A 13,806-nucleotide genomic window follows, 5' to 3' on the forward strand; every position below is an offset into this window, starting at 1 on the left:
ATTAGTTACTATATTTATAATAGTAATAGACAATTTGGCGAAGATTCTGTGTTACAGAGATACAAACTCCCAGAAACAATCAGATACCTTTCTCAGTAGTCCTTTATAATAAATTGCAACCTTTTTCTCTTTTCCCCCCAAAGTTTTAAAGAGAGAACCTTTAATTCTTTCTCTGACTTAATTATTTCAGTAAGTTCCCCTATAGCTTTTCTTGCTAGATCAATTAAAACTTGAAGTAGAGAATCATTTCCCTGCCTTCTCTCACTCACCTAGGGGTGGTTCATCATTCTCATTATCCAACTATCCAGCTAGTCCCTATCACTTGGAAGGAAAAATTACCATGTGACTTGAAATGGATCAGCAGAAAATAGGACAAGAAGGAGAAAATTCAGACCATGTACATTCCATATCTTCCATGTCCATCTTTTTGTGATCAGAGGGAGTTTTCCCTTTTCACCTCTTGAATAACTTGCTTCCAGTTTTTTGTCTTCCTTTCTTAATAAAAAACTTACATCTATATGTTTAGTTCCTTTTATCAAACAGTACCGGATTAGGCTATTCTAGATCAAATACATTCTTAAGTGTCCGAAATATATTTTCGTTCTTTAAAGAGAACATATTTTCCCTTTCTGGTCACAAACCTGTGCTATAGTAGAATATCACTTTTTAAACACTTTTCAACTGATCACAACTAAGTTATAAAATGTATATACAAGTCCACTAGGGTTTCCATGATTTCCAGTGGTGTTCAGAGATATTCCAGGAATAACTCAGTAAGACCTAGGTCTCAGGGACAGAATTCTAGGTGCTATGGCCCCAGAAGAACAATGATGAAGAGTTTCTAAACTGCAAATATAAAGCCGCCAGAAGAACTTACGTAATAAATTCGGTCAAGTTGCACCAATTCTTCACATCCACTTTCTTCATCATCTCTTCAAATGCTTTGCCACATGCTGGCAACCTTTCCAGCATGAGCGTTTCATTGCAACCACTTGTTCTTTGACAGGCACCTGGAAAAGAATGAATACCAATATAAATACCTATAATAGAATGTCAAAATATTAAACCACTCCATAAAACCCAGACAATAACAATGCTTTGACATGTCCAGAATCTAGAATTCTTTATTCTCTCTCTCTCTCTCTCTCTCTCTCTCTCTCTCTCTCTCTCTCTCTCTCTCTCTCTCTCTCTCACTCTCTCTCTCATAGACTCTCTCTCTCACACACACACTCTCTCTCTCTCTCTCTCTCTCTCTCTCTCTCTCACACACACACACACACACACACACACACACACACACACAGACCCCAACTTCTTTATGCTTTAAGAGAGAGTTTCACAAATTGCTGAGACTAGGGGGAAAATTGCCTCCTGATCAAGCTTTTGCCAATGAATCTCCCACATACTTAAGCCATCTTAAACTCAGGTAGCAGCCACACAGTTCATACTTGAAGCCCCTGTGACTTGGCAAGCACTTTGCCAAAACTTACACTCCAAAGTCATAGCTTCAGAAAAGCCACAGTTATCTCTTCACTACAACAAGACATCCAGAGAAGACTTGAGAAAAGTCAACAAGACTAAAACGACAGCAATAACAGATTTTACAAGGGGAATGGAAATTGCTTTTCAGTAATGATTCCTACAGGACAACTGTTTTCCCCTAATCACATCACAGTTTCAAGAGCATCAGAGGCACTAAGGTTGCAGACACTAAAACTCATTGTAGTTTGGGGGTAGAGGGGGGATAGATTTGGTTCAACCCTGAAATAAATTAGTACACCAGCCAGAACTCTGCCTGAGATACTATATTTGGAGAGAATATGCCTTTTCAGAACAAAAAAAGGAGTAAATGTTGACAAACTGGTGTTAATAATTTTTTTTTGGTGTTTTAAGGTTTGCAAAGTGCTTTACAAGTATTATCTTATTTGATCATCACAACAACCCCGAGAAGTATTATTAGACAATTCCTAGACCGTTCTACTAAAAAACTGCCACATGAATTAGTTATTAGAAAAGCAAGTCTAGTATAATCTCTAACCAGTTCATGTGATAAAAAAAAACAGATCCAAGTTTTATAGTTCTGATTCTAATAACAATAGGACCATAAGAAGTACATCAAATTAATCAAATAAGGAACAAATAATTCACCTGAAACTTCAGAAATTTCCAGTTTTTACTTATCAGTCTCTCATTCTAGATTCACTTGAACCCTGTACCTCATATGGTGTTAAGATTAAAATTTTAGTCTCTCTGCTAAAAGTATTATATTTTTATGAGATTTATTAAAGATTAAGAAATAAAGAAAATACAAAATAAGAAAGCACATGGCTAGGAGGGCCGAAAGGCCCATTCAATTTCACTTACACTACATCTTGAGAGACACGTGTCTTTGGAAGTGGAAGCAGGAAGAGAGAGAGCCCCAAAGTAGGCGGAGAGTCAGCCTAAATACAATCTCTGTTCTCAACCCAGGTGGGAATTCAGGTGAGGTTACAAGGCATTTCGGGAAGTGGCCAAGGACTTCTGGGAATTGAAGTCTGGGGTTCAAATCTCCGTTTTTACAATGGACAATACCATCATAAGGCTGAAGGAAGAGTCTACATCAGAAACTTCAAATTAGGAAAATTATTATTCAATGATCAGTGCTATTTTATATGTAAAATCCTTAATTCAGTTTTGAGAACTTATTACTAAAACACACTCAAGTCCTACATAGCCCATTAGAAACTAATGGAAACTAATCATGTATGTATATATGTAGGCACATATGTACATGTATATGTGTGTGTGTGTACGCATGTGTGTGTCCCCTCCTGTATCACTGCTTTGTGACAGAAGAGCTTGCTTAGCTCAATGAAACTATAAGCTATGCTATGCAGGGTTACCCAAGAGAAGTCCTACTAGAGAGTTCTGACAAAAGGTCAGAGAGAAGGAAATGGCAAAACACTGTTATCTTTGCCAAGAAAACTTTGCCAAAAAAAAAAGACAGAATTAAAATAATAAAAGTGATGACATCGGAAGATAAGCCCATCACATCAGAAGGTCCAATACGCTAATGGAAAGAGTGGAGGACAACTACAAGTAGCTCCAGTACTAATGAAGAGGCTGGGCCAAAATCAAAAAGAAGTTCAGTCACAGATGCATTTGGTGATGAAAGGAAAGTCCAATGCTGTAAAAACCAATATTGCATAGGAAGGCAAAAGGAAAGGGTAGGCAGAAGACAAAAGGGACAGTGTCATGGAAATAAAGAATATGAATTTGGACAGACTTCAAGAGTCATTCCCTCAACTTTTTCTAGGGACAGACATCCACTTATAGCAGTTCTCAGACCTCACTGCACAGAGCATTCCCCTTGGATTGTGAATTATTGGCTTAATACCATCAAGAAAATCATACCTAAAACCAAAACTTGGAACAATATCAAATTACAGTCCCAAGAAAATTGACCTTTAGTTCGTCTGTCACCAAATATTTAAAATGACAATCTTATATTTTTATCCCTCTATAATTATGAATGCAGACTTCCTACAAAAGGACTAATTATACCCTTCTAATGATCCTTCAAGGACAAAATTTCAGCATGTTATACTGAATTCAATGTGGCAACTATATTTCTATATTTTCTATATCATAAAGAATAATCAAATAAAGTTTCTCATATCCTTCTTATCTAAATAAGATCAAAGCCCTTCTTCAAATTTCCTTTTCCAAAACTCTGTGCAAACAGATTACAATTTGCTTAACTTCACTTGTCTTGTTTCTTTCATATTCCGATCCAACATTTCTCTTACTTCCTTCTACTTGCCTAAGTTCTCTAGTCTTTATTTCCTAATCATATCTCAGAATGTATATTCTGAGATTTCTATATATATAGATATAGATATCTATATCTAGATATAATTCTATAGAATTAATATATATTATATATAATATATATTATATATAATAATCTATAGAATTAATATATATTAATAATATTATTATTACATAATAATAATATTAATGTCTATAGAATAAATCTTCATTTCCACTGAATTTTTCCTTTTAACAAGTTAGCACAAGTTTACAGTTTCTAGTTCAACAATTAAGACAACACAAAACATTCTTCCAAATCAGATTTTACTTCTTTTTAAATTGCTCCCTGATTTTTTTTCTGGTCATTCCCAGTTGAACCAGGAGCTTCTCCTAATCTCAAAATATGAGAAATTTCTTCCAGGGAATTCCTTTCAGAATGATACCAGATGCCATTATTCCCTTAAATGCCTTCCTTTGTCTTGGTTCACTTAAGGGACTGCCCTACTAATGTGAAGGCTCCACCAATGTGGAGACCTACCTTAGTTCACAAAGTTGAGATCAAAGTTGGGGAGTCCGAACTCCAGGGCAGTCCTCCACAGAGAAGTCCCTTGGTGAGCTCTAGGGAATTCTTCTAAAAGGCTGTCTCAGGGGCCAGGGTCCCTCTCCTTATTTTCTGGTTGTCATTTGTCATGAGTGAAACTGATAGGCACCAACGCAATTAAATCTGAGCATATTGATTTATCATCAAGGCATGTAGTTGGATGACAAATTTGGAAATTATAAATATAAGAAATACCAAATATATGTATATTATTAAAGCATGACATGATATATAACTATATAATTATATAGCAATTATTTAATACTAACCACCTTCTGCAGATCAGAGTAGATATAAAGTTTAGGTAAATCATGAACTCTATCTTAATCAAGCTTACAGATTAAAAGAATATATACATATAAGTTCTCTTGCTCCCACTAACTCTTACTTTCCACCTATGTAGAAACCACTAGTTCAAGTCATGCCACCCTGCGACTCCTTCCCTGACCACAGCAGTTCACTAGAACTCTTCCTCGTTCACTAAGACCTTTTCCCCCTCCTCCTCCTCCTCCTCTCAGTTTCTATGCACTTACTGTATGTTTATAACATTTATTTCTCAATAGTGCACATGTTGCCTTATATTTTCACTTATGTTTATAATCGCCCAATTAATTTACAAGGCCTTTGAGGACAGAATATGAATTATTCTTATTTTCTTCCCCCACCTCACAAGTCCCAAGAAAGAGCTAAGCAGAGAGTAGAAATATTGAGAAAATGAAATGCAAGTTCAGTGTTCCTAGAGAAAATGCAAAGAAATTCAAAGGAAAATAATTTTAATTAAAAAATTAATCATTTTCAATAATGAGGTTTCTTAGAGAAGAGAAAGGAGAAAGTCAAAATTGTGCAACCATTGGTCTTAAGAACTAAGCTGGAATTTGGACAGAGAAATTTTCCCAGAGGAGTATGTCTGCCTAAAAACAGATAGCTTCAACACAATGAAAGTGCAGTGTGGAGAAGCAAACAACTGGTGCAGGGAGAATATTTTTAGCCTGTTGAAGAGACTTATCCCTGAGAACCCGCCAACTAGAAAGCTAGACTCTTTCCTGGGATGGTATTCTCCAAGCAGGAAATATCCCATTATTCGTAGGAATATGCAAATTGAAAGTGAATCCCAGAAAATGCAGAAACGAGACAAGTTCATTTCAATTGTCTTATCTTAAAGTTCTGGATTTATATAGTTTTCTTCCGTTTACAATAATTTCAATCATTAGAAACAGCTCTTTATAGTAGTAGTGTTGATTTGACTATGCTTTAATTTTTTTAAGAAATCTTTTTATTTTGCTACTTATAGCCTTAGTAATTACAATATTTGAAACACTTAAAATTTGAGTAGCACAAGACTGAAGAGTGTCAAACATTAAATGTAGATATTACTAAAGCCAAGTTCTGACTTCTCAAATTTTTCAAGTATAATATCTAAAAGCTCTTCATTTTGAATGCTTGCTCATCATTAACCTGTTGTTATTTGTGGAGCTTCAGAGCCAGAAAGACCCTCTGGCACAATCAAGTTCTTTAATTTTAAAGATTTTTAAATGAAAAGTCCAAAGAGAGGAAGTAATTTTCATGAAATCATACACTCAGGGGTCAACAGAGGAAGGACCTGTACTCAGATCTTCTGGCTCTCAAAATTTAATCAAGAGAATTCAACATAAATATAGACAAAATGGAAAACTTGGTTCTGAAAAAAAAATAGTGTAGGCTCATGTTTTCAGTATGCCTATGGTTGGACCCTATCTAATCATCAAATACAATGTGGTTGGGGGGGGGGGGGATGGCATCTACATGCAAAAAAAAAAATTTTTTTAATCCAGGTCCTAGGAGCAGCTAGGTTACTCAGTGGATTGAGGGCAAGGCCTAGAAACAGAAGGTACTGGGTTCAAATTTGACCTCAGACTCTTCTTAGATGTATGACCCTGGGAAAGTTACTTGACTCATGGAAATAAAGGAAAAGCTTGAACATGGTCTTGTTACCTGTGATGGTAAAGTGGACAACAAGACCAACAATAAAAGCTATATGTAAAATAATGCAACTCATAGAGTCATAGGATCATACTTGAAACTAGGACCAAAGCTGCAAAGGTCCTTAGAGGCCTTGCAGTTTAACTCCATCATTTTACAGGTGAGAAAACTATGACCAACTTACCCAAAGTCCAATACCTAGCAAGTGTCTGAGGCAGGATGTGAACTCCATTCTTCCTTAAATATATTATGCCAGGTTCTGTCCTTACTTATGCCCTGTTCAACATTTTTAGCACTAACTTAGATGAGAACAAAAGAAAGAGTACCAGGGTTTGAATCAGGAAATCTCAGATCTTAGCTCTAATACTTATGAACTATATATAGGGAAATAACATAACCTCCCTGAGTCTATATCCTCATCTAAAAAATAGGAACAAAAATATCTGTCCTATATACCACATAGGGTTATAACAGAATGTGCTTTTTCAAATATTGAAAACCCTGTTATAACTGTCAGTTAGTTTGGTCAAATGTATGATTCTAACCATTTCTCTACATTTATTACTTCTAAAAAACCAATATAATAGAGGCAGGGAGGTGTCTCAGTGGATAGTTTCAGGCCTGAAGGTCCTGGTTCCAAATGTGACCTCAATACTTTCTGTGTGACCCTGGGCAAATCACTTAATCCCAAATGCCTAACCCTTACCACTCTTCTACCTTAGAACCAATACTTAGTATCAGTTCTAAGACAGAAGGTAAGGGTTTAAAAAAAAGAAAAGAAAATCTATAGGATATTAAAGCTGTGTTAAAAGACCATTAATCTTTCTAATTCTCTTATAATCAGAGAAATGCAAATCCAAACAACTCTGAGGTATCACCTCACACCTAGCAGATTGGCTAACATGACAGCTATGGAAAGTGATGAATGCTGGAGGGGATGTGGCAAAGTAGGGACACTAATTCATTGCTGATGGAGTTGTGAATTGATCCAACCATTCTGGAGGGCAATTTGGAACTATGCCCAAAGGGCGATAAAAGACTATCTGCCCTTTGATCCAGCCATAGCACTGCTGGGTCTGTACCCCAAAGAGATAATAAGGAAAAAGACTTGTACAAGAATATTCATAGCTGTGCTCTTTGTGATGGCAAAAAATTAGAAAATGAGAGGATGCCCTTAAATTGAGGAATGGCTGAACAAATTATGGTATCTGTTGGTGGTGGAATATTATTGTACTCAAAGGAATAATAAATTGAAGGAATTCCATGTGAACTGGAACAACCTCCAGGAAGTGATGCAGAGTGAAAGGAGCAGAACCAGGAGAACATTGTACACAGAGACTGATACACTGTGGTACATTCAAATGTAATGGACTTCTCCATTAGTGGCAGTGCAGTGATCCTGAACAACTGGGAGGGATCTATGAGAAAGAACACTATCCACATTCAGAGGAAGAACTGTGAGAGTAGAACCACAGAAGAAAAATAACTGCTTGATCACATGGGTCAATGGGGAAATGACTGGGGACGTAGACTCTAAATTATCACCCTAGTGCAAACATTAATAATATGGAAATAGGTCTTGATGAATGACACATGTTAAACCCAGTGGAATTGCATATCAGGTACAGGAGGGGATAGAGGAGGGGAGGGAAAGAACATGAGTCTTGTAACCAAGGAAAAATATTCTAAATCATCTCATTAAATAAAATTTTCAAAAAAAAAAAGACCATCAATCTATATTTCCTGAACATATTCAGGGTATCAGTTCAAAAGACCTGAAAAAAAGACCTTAAAAAGTATTCCTACTTAGTTTGAATTACACTGATTTAAACAAGTTTAGGTAAAAATATTTATATAAGGTTAGCTAAAAGACAAAGTCTCAGAGTTTGGGGGGATATTCTATAATATATTATTCCAAGTAAGATTTCAAATAGAGCATTATCCAAAAGAGAAAGGAAAGGTATATGATGCCATACTATGTCATATTAAACAGAAAAAAACAATATAAAAATGTCCACGCAAAAAAATAATAATGGTCACACCAAAAGTGAAGCATAACTGATGGCTCATGGCCTCTACTGGAATCTGGGAGACATCAAGGCCCTTTGCATACATGGGGGCAGGCCCTCAGGGCAAACTTTTAGGAGGATGTGGATAGGTTGCAAAGAACAGAAAGGCAAGGGTGGGTTGCAATATACATCACTACAGGGAATGCTAACATCAGTGATATCAAAGATCCAGTGCTGTTGTAGAGGGCCACACTGGTCTCAGGACATCAACAAAGGCTAAGTCAAAACAGCCAGGACAAACTCCAGGAAGTTTACCCGCACCATTAATGTTCACTATAATCCAACCACAACTTGAATTTACTGCTCTACTCACCTTCTTGCCTTCTGCAGAGGATTTTTGACCCTCATGAAAAATGTGTTGTCAAACAAAGTAGCTACCACCATTCAAAATGTCAGACAAAAGAAGAAAAACTAGTTTATATCTTTCTATTTGGCTTTCCTCTATTCTATGGAAAATTCTATTAGTGATGACCCATGAAGCCAGAGACTTTTAATCACCCCAATATCACATCTTTCCAGGCAAAATACACACTTTAGTGCCACAAGGAAAGTAACAAGAGGAGATCCTTCATCAGCTGTCAAGCTCACAACTATCTTCCAAGTGCTGGAAAGAGATGATTGCACATGGAAAAGAAATCTCAAAAGCATAATGTGACAAGCACAAAGAGAAAGACAATAATGTAGAAACAGCATTGTTGACATCTATATGTCAACAATTTCAGAAATTAGTTTTCTAAACTAATAAACTAAACTTTCTAAAAAAAAGAAAGTTTCAGAAATTAGGTTAGAGCAACGTAAGTACATTGGACATTAACACAAAGAGTTTCTGCATATTTTTTTTTGTCTCCACTACTCACAGTCCTACAAGCTGACTTCTCACTCTTTAAATGACAGACAAATCAACTCCAGTATGAACATTCTACTCTTCCCTGCTCCAATATTAGGAGTTAATCCACTGAAAAATGAAAGGGCTAAACTTAAAAGCTTTCTGATTCTTTCTATAAGGGCAAATAAATAAATTATTGAGATTAATTTCAGTTAAATTGGGTACCAAAAAGTTACTTCATCTTCTCTAGATCTTCTACTACCATTTCCAAAAGGTAAAGAGTAGATTGATGTGCAAGAGAAAGAACATTGAGCTTGGTAATAGAAGATGTGGGTTCAAATCCTAACTCCAACTGTGTAATCATAGGTAAGTCTCTCTGGACCGCAAGTGTAATGCAAAAAATTTAATTCTCAATTATCTTGAAGGCAATCCCTTCTAGACTGTCTCTTACATTCTGCAATTCTATAAATATCTAAAGGAATTTACTTTCAATGTTTTCTCCAAAAAGAAAAATATTTTATTTCACTAATAGGAGTATTCCAGGTCATTATCCTCATGTCCTAAGAGCCTACTTTGTGAGTCTTTGTAGCTTAAGAAAAAAAAATTCATTCCATGACCCATGTGATAAACCTTTCCACATTTAGCAAGACTGGTTTTTGGATGATAAACACATACACACATTGTGTGTTTATTTATATAATAATATAATATTATAATATATTATTTATAATTTTTATTTTATATATATTTATATTTTTATATATTATATATTATAATATAATAATATAAACATATTGTCTGGTCAAAACTCAATCCTTCTCCAGCTTGGCAGCAAAGTTCACATACCACTGGCATATGCTTTGAAAACTGTCACTTCCCCATCAAGGCAGAGCACCAGAGAAGACCCTTATTGGAGGGGACATCGCTCTAATTACTAACATGTGATAAAACCACCTAATATCTACACTATTCTAATAGCCTCTGGTCTTCTGCCCTCAAGTCTTTCCCTCTTCAAGTCCCTTTTCCATTCAGCTACCAAAGGGATTTTCTTAAGGAGCATGAGTAACCATGCTCTCCCAGTGAAGCTCCACCATTAAATTCTAGAGTACTGGGTCTGAAGTCACAAAGATTCATTTTCTACATTCAAATCTGGCCTCAGACATGTAATGGCTGGGTGGCCCTGGGCAAGTCACTTAAACCTGCCTGTCTCAGTTTCTCATGTGCAATATAAGCTGGAGAAGAAAATGGTAAACCAGTTCAGTATCTTTGCCAAGCAAACCCCAAATGGAGTCATGAAGTCATGGACAAACTTCCATGTTTAGTTAAGAATTCTCCCTCTTACTAGAGTTATACAAGGTACCTGCCTCCCTTCTCCTCTATGTAATTTATGGCATGACATTAATATTTAGGTCATGTATTCATTTTTAGTTTATTGTAGTATATAGTTCAAGATATCGGTCTACTACCAACTTCTCAGTTTTCCCAGCAAGACTTATCAAATAGTATTTGGTCAATCATTGGAGTCTGTGAATATAATGAACACTAGGGTATGTATTTGTCTATTCTAATTACATTGATCTGCTTTTCTGTTTTTGAAACTAATATTAAATAGTTTTGTTGATTATGCTTTCATATTATAGACTGAGATTTGGTAATGCTGGACCCCCTTCATGCCTATATTTTTTTTCATTTTTCTTGATCTTTTGTTCTTCCAAGTGAATTTTGTTGTTATTTTTCTAATTTGAGGGTCTGTGAATGTGCTTTTTTAACATTTTGATGATTGTATTTCAATATGGTTGGTTCCCTTTGTAGTCCTGGTTTATTTTATCCATTTAAAAGCTTGATCCTGAGAAGAGGTCCAGAGGTTTCACTACTCTACTAAAGGGGTTGATGACACAAGAAAAGGAACAGAGCCCCAGACTAGTTGTAGGAGATGACACCCTGTGGTAGTTTGGTATGTCACGAACTCCATAAATTAATCTCAGTAGTAGTATACTTTGCAATATGACATATTCTTTCTCCCTCGAAATGACCAAAACTACTTCTTTCAATATCAACAACTCAGCACTTCATTTTGTGATCTGTAAATGGCTTTATGTACAGCAATCTTGTGTGCAGAATCTTGTGTGCAGAATTTTTCTTCCATTTACAATAAAGAAACAGAATCTGAGACATCAAGTGTCTTGTGCAAAATCATATAACTAATCATTTTGAAAGCCACAATTTGAATGCCAATCTCCTGTATCCAAATCTTGTATTTTTTTCCTCATCATTAGGTAGTTGTATTAAAGTTGTATTTAAAGCAAATGTGGGGAATGGCTCTCTAAAACCAGATGCTTTAATTTATCTGAAAAAATATGTATTATATAGGATACATAATCACATTCACATTCACACACATATACAAATATTATTGGCAGTAATTTAATAAACAATTCAACAAACCTTTTTTAAAAACCATATCTTCCATCTCAGACTCAATAGAGTATATTGGTTCCAAGGCAGAAGGTGGTAAGGGCTAGGCAAGGAGGGTTAAGTGACTTGCCCAGGGTAACACAGCTGGGAAGCATCTGAGGCCACATTCGATTGCAGGACCTCCCATCCTTTGGTCTGACTCTCACTCCATTAAGCCACTTGCCTGCCCCCTCGATAAATATTTCTTAAATGTAACAAATAATAGTTTTAAAGAACCAATAACTTTTATTCATAACATTTGTTAGAACAGCCAGAATTCTATTTCCATTTCAACATGACCCATGAGAGATCCTAGAAACCATGTCATTTTTTCTGCCCTTCTGTTCATATAGAAATGTTCCTGACTTTCTGCTACTTTGTGTACAAAACAAGTGAAGAAAATTCAGTGTTCCTGAAAAGTGTGGTTACTACTATCAGAAATCAATTTTAATTTTGACCCAAAGGAAAAAATATATAAACAAACAATGCACTAGTACTAAATACTCATGCATCCTCTTCCAAGTCTCAAATATGCCCAACTCTACAGCCCCAACCCTAATGTCCACCCAACCTCCACACCTCCTGATTAATGAGTGTCTCACATGGACTTCAATGCATGTGCCCGCTCTGTTCAATCTTTTTTCCTCCCAATTTGTTTTTTAAATTAAATTTATCTATTTATTTATTTGTTTGTTACATTAAAGTTGCCAGTTATCTTCTTCCCTCTCCTCCCTGCACTAGAGAGGGCATATTCGACAAAAAGATACATGTATATATAAAACTATGTCTTAATTCTGTCTATTCACCAGTTCTTTCTCTGGACATGGTCAACCTTGTTTTTCCTAAAGGCACTCTTCTCACCAGCTGCCTCAACACCAGCACTCGCACCAGCATCCATCCAAACCTTTCTCTAAAAATAAGGTCAAGAAGTATTATGTGTCTCCTAATTAATTATGTTTTGAGCATTTTACTAGGTCCTAATCAGGAATGCAATAGCAGCATAAGAATCTCTTTTGCAAAGAAGCTTAAAATCCAGTTGGGGAATAGAACATTAGCACACATGAACCTTGTCTTGACATGGGACTTGCTTTTCTCAGTATATAACTTGTCCCTAACACCACAAAGGCAGAAGGGAGGGGTGAGATGCTTTTATTTTGGCTTTTTATTCCTATCATCTAGGATGGCATATTGCAGAGCAGTTGCTCAATAAATGTTTTTTGTCCTTGTTCCTCCTTTCTACTTACTATCTCTGTATCAATCCTTGTTTCAACTTTTCCTCCCATCTCAGAGGCATGTTCTATTTTTCCCCAGGCTCATTTTTCTCCCTGAGTTCTTTTACCTGGTCCTCATGCCCCCATCCCACAAGAACTTTACTACATCAATTATTCCTCTTTCTGAGTCTTAATTGGTCACCTTGCCCAAGTCTAACCTTCTCAAGTTCATCCTACGCCCAGCTGACAAAGTGATTTTCCTGAGGTACAGATCTTAACTCGTCACTTACACCCACTCAATAAATTCCTGTGGCTCCCTGATGCCCTTAATATCACATACAGCTTAAAGTTCTTTTGAATCAAGCCCAGTCTACCTTTTCAAGCTTATCATACATTACTCACCTTCTCACACTCTACTATCCAGTCTAACCAGGCCTCTGGCTCTTCTTCACATATGATATTCTATTTTCATTCTCCATATCTTTGCACTGGCCATCCCCTATGCCTATAATTCAATCTCAGCTCATCTTCACGTCGGAGAGTCCCTTGTTTCCTTCAAAACTCTCCTCAAGTTCACTTTCTTTAGGAAAAGCTTTTCATTTTCCTTCCTGCCTCCCTTCCAGGGGCTAAAGCTCTCTCCTTCCCCCAACCAAAAAAAATAATTTGTTCAAGGGTCACTAGATAGCACAGTTGATAGAGTGCCATGTCTGGAGTCAGGAGGACTTGGATTCAAATCTGACCTCAGACACTTTCTGGTTGTGTGACTCTGTTTAAACTCTGTTTGCCTCAGGTTTCTTATCCATAAAATGAAGGAAACGGCAAACCAATCCAATATCTTTGCCGAGAAAACCCAAATGGGCTAATGAAAAGTTGGACAAGGTTGAAACAATGAGA

The 13,806-nt window shown here is 36.3% G+C and overlaps 1 protein-coding gene across 2 annotated transcripts in view; it reads right to left on the bottom strand.

Moving 5' to 3' along the window:
• Positions 1–13,806, bottom strand: part of RAMP3 (receptor activity modifying protein 3) — a 46,022-nt gene that overhangs the window by 22,616 nt on the left and 9,600 nt on the right. For both annotated transcript variants that reach the window (XM_007500449.3, XM_056804878.1), the window contains exon 2: positions 878–1,010. In XM_007500449.3, the coding sequence (XP_007500511.1) occupies positions 878–1,010 (133 nt within the window). The remainder of the gene's footprint in view (positions 1–877; positions 1,011–13,806) is intronic.

This window comes from Monodelphis domestica, chromosome 7 (assembly GCF_027887165.1).
Source record: "Monodelphis domestica isolate mMonDom1 chromosome 7, mMonDom1.pri, whole genome shotgun sequence".
Classification (NCBI taxonomy): Eukaryota; Metazoa; Chordata; class Mammalia; order Didelphimorphia; family Didelphidae; genus Monodelphis; species Monodelphis domestica.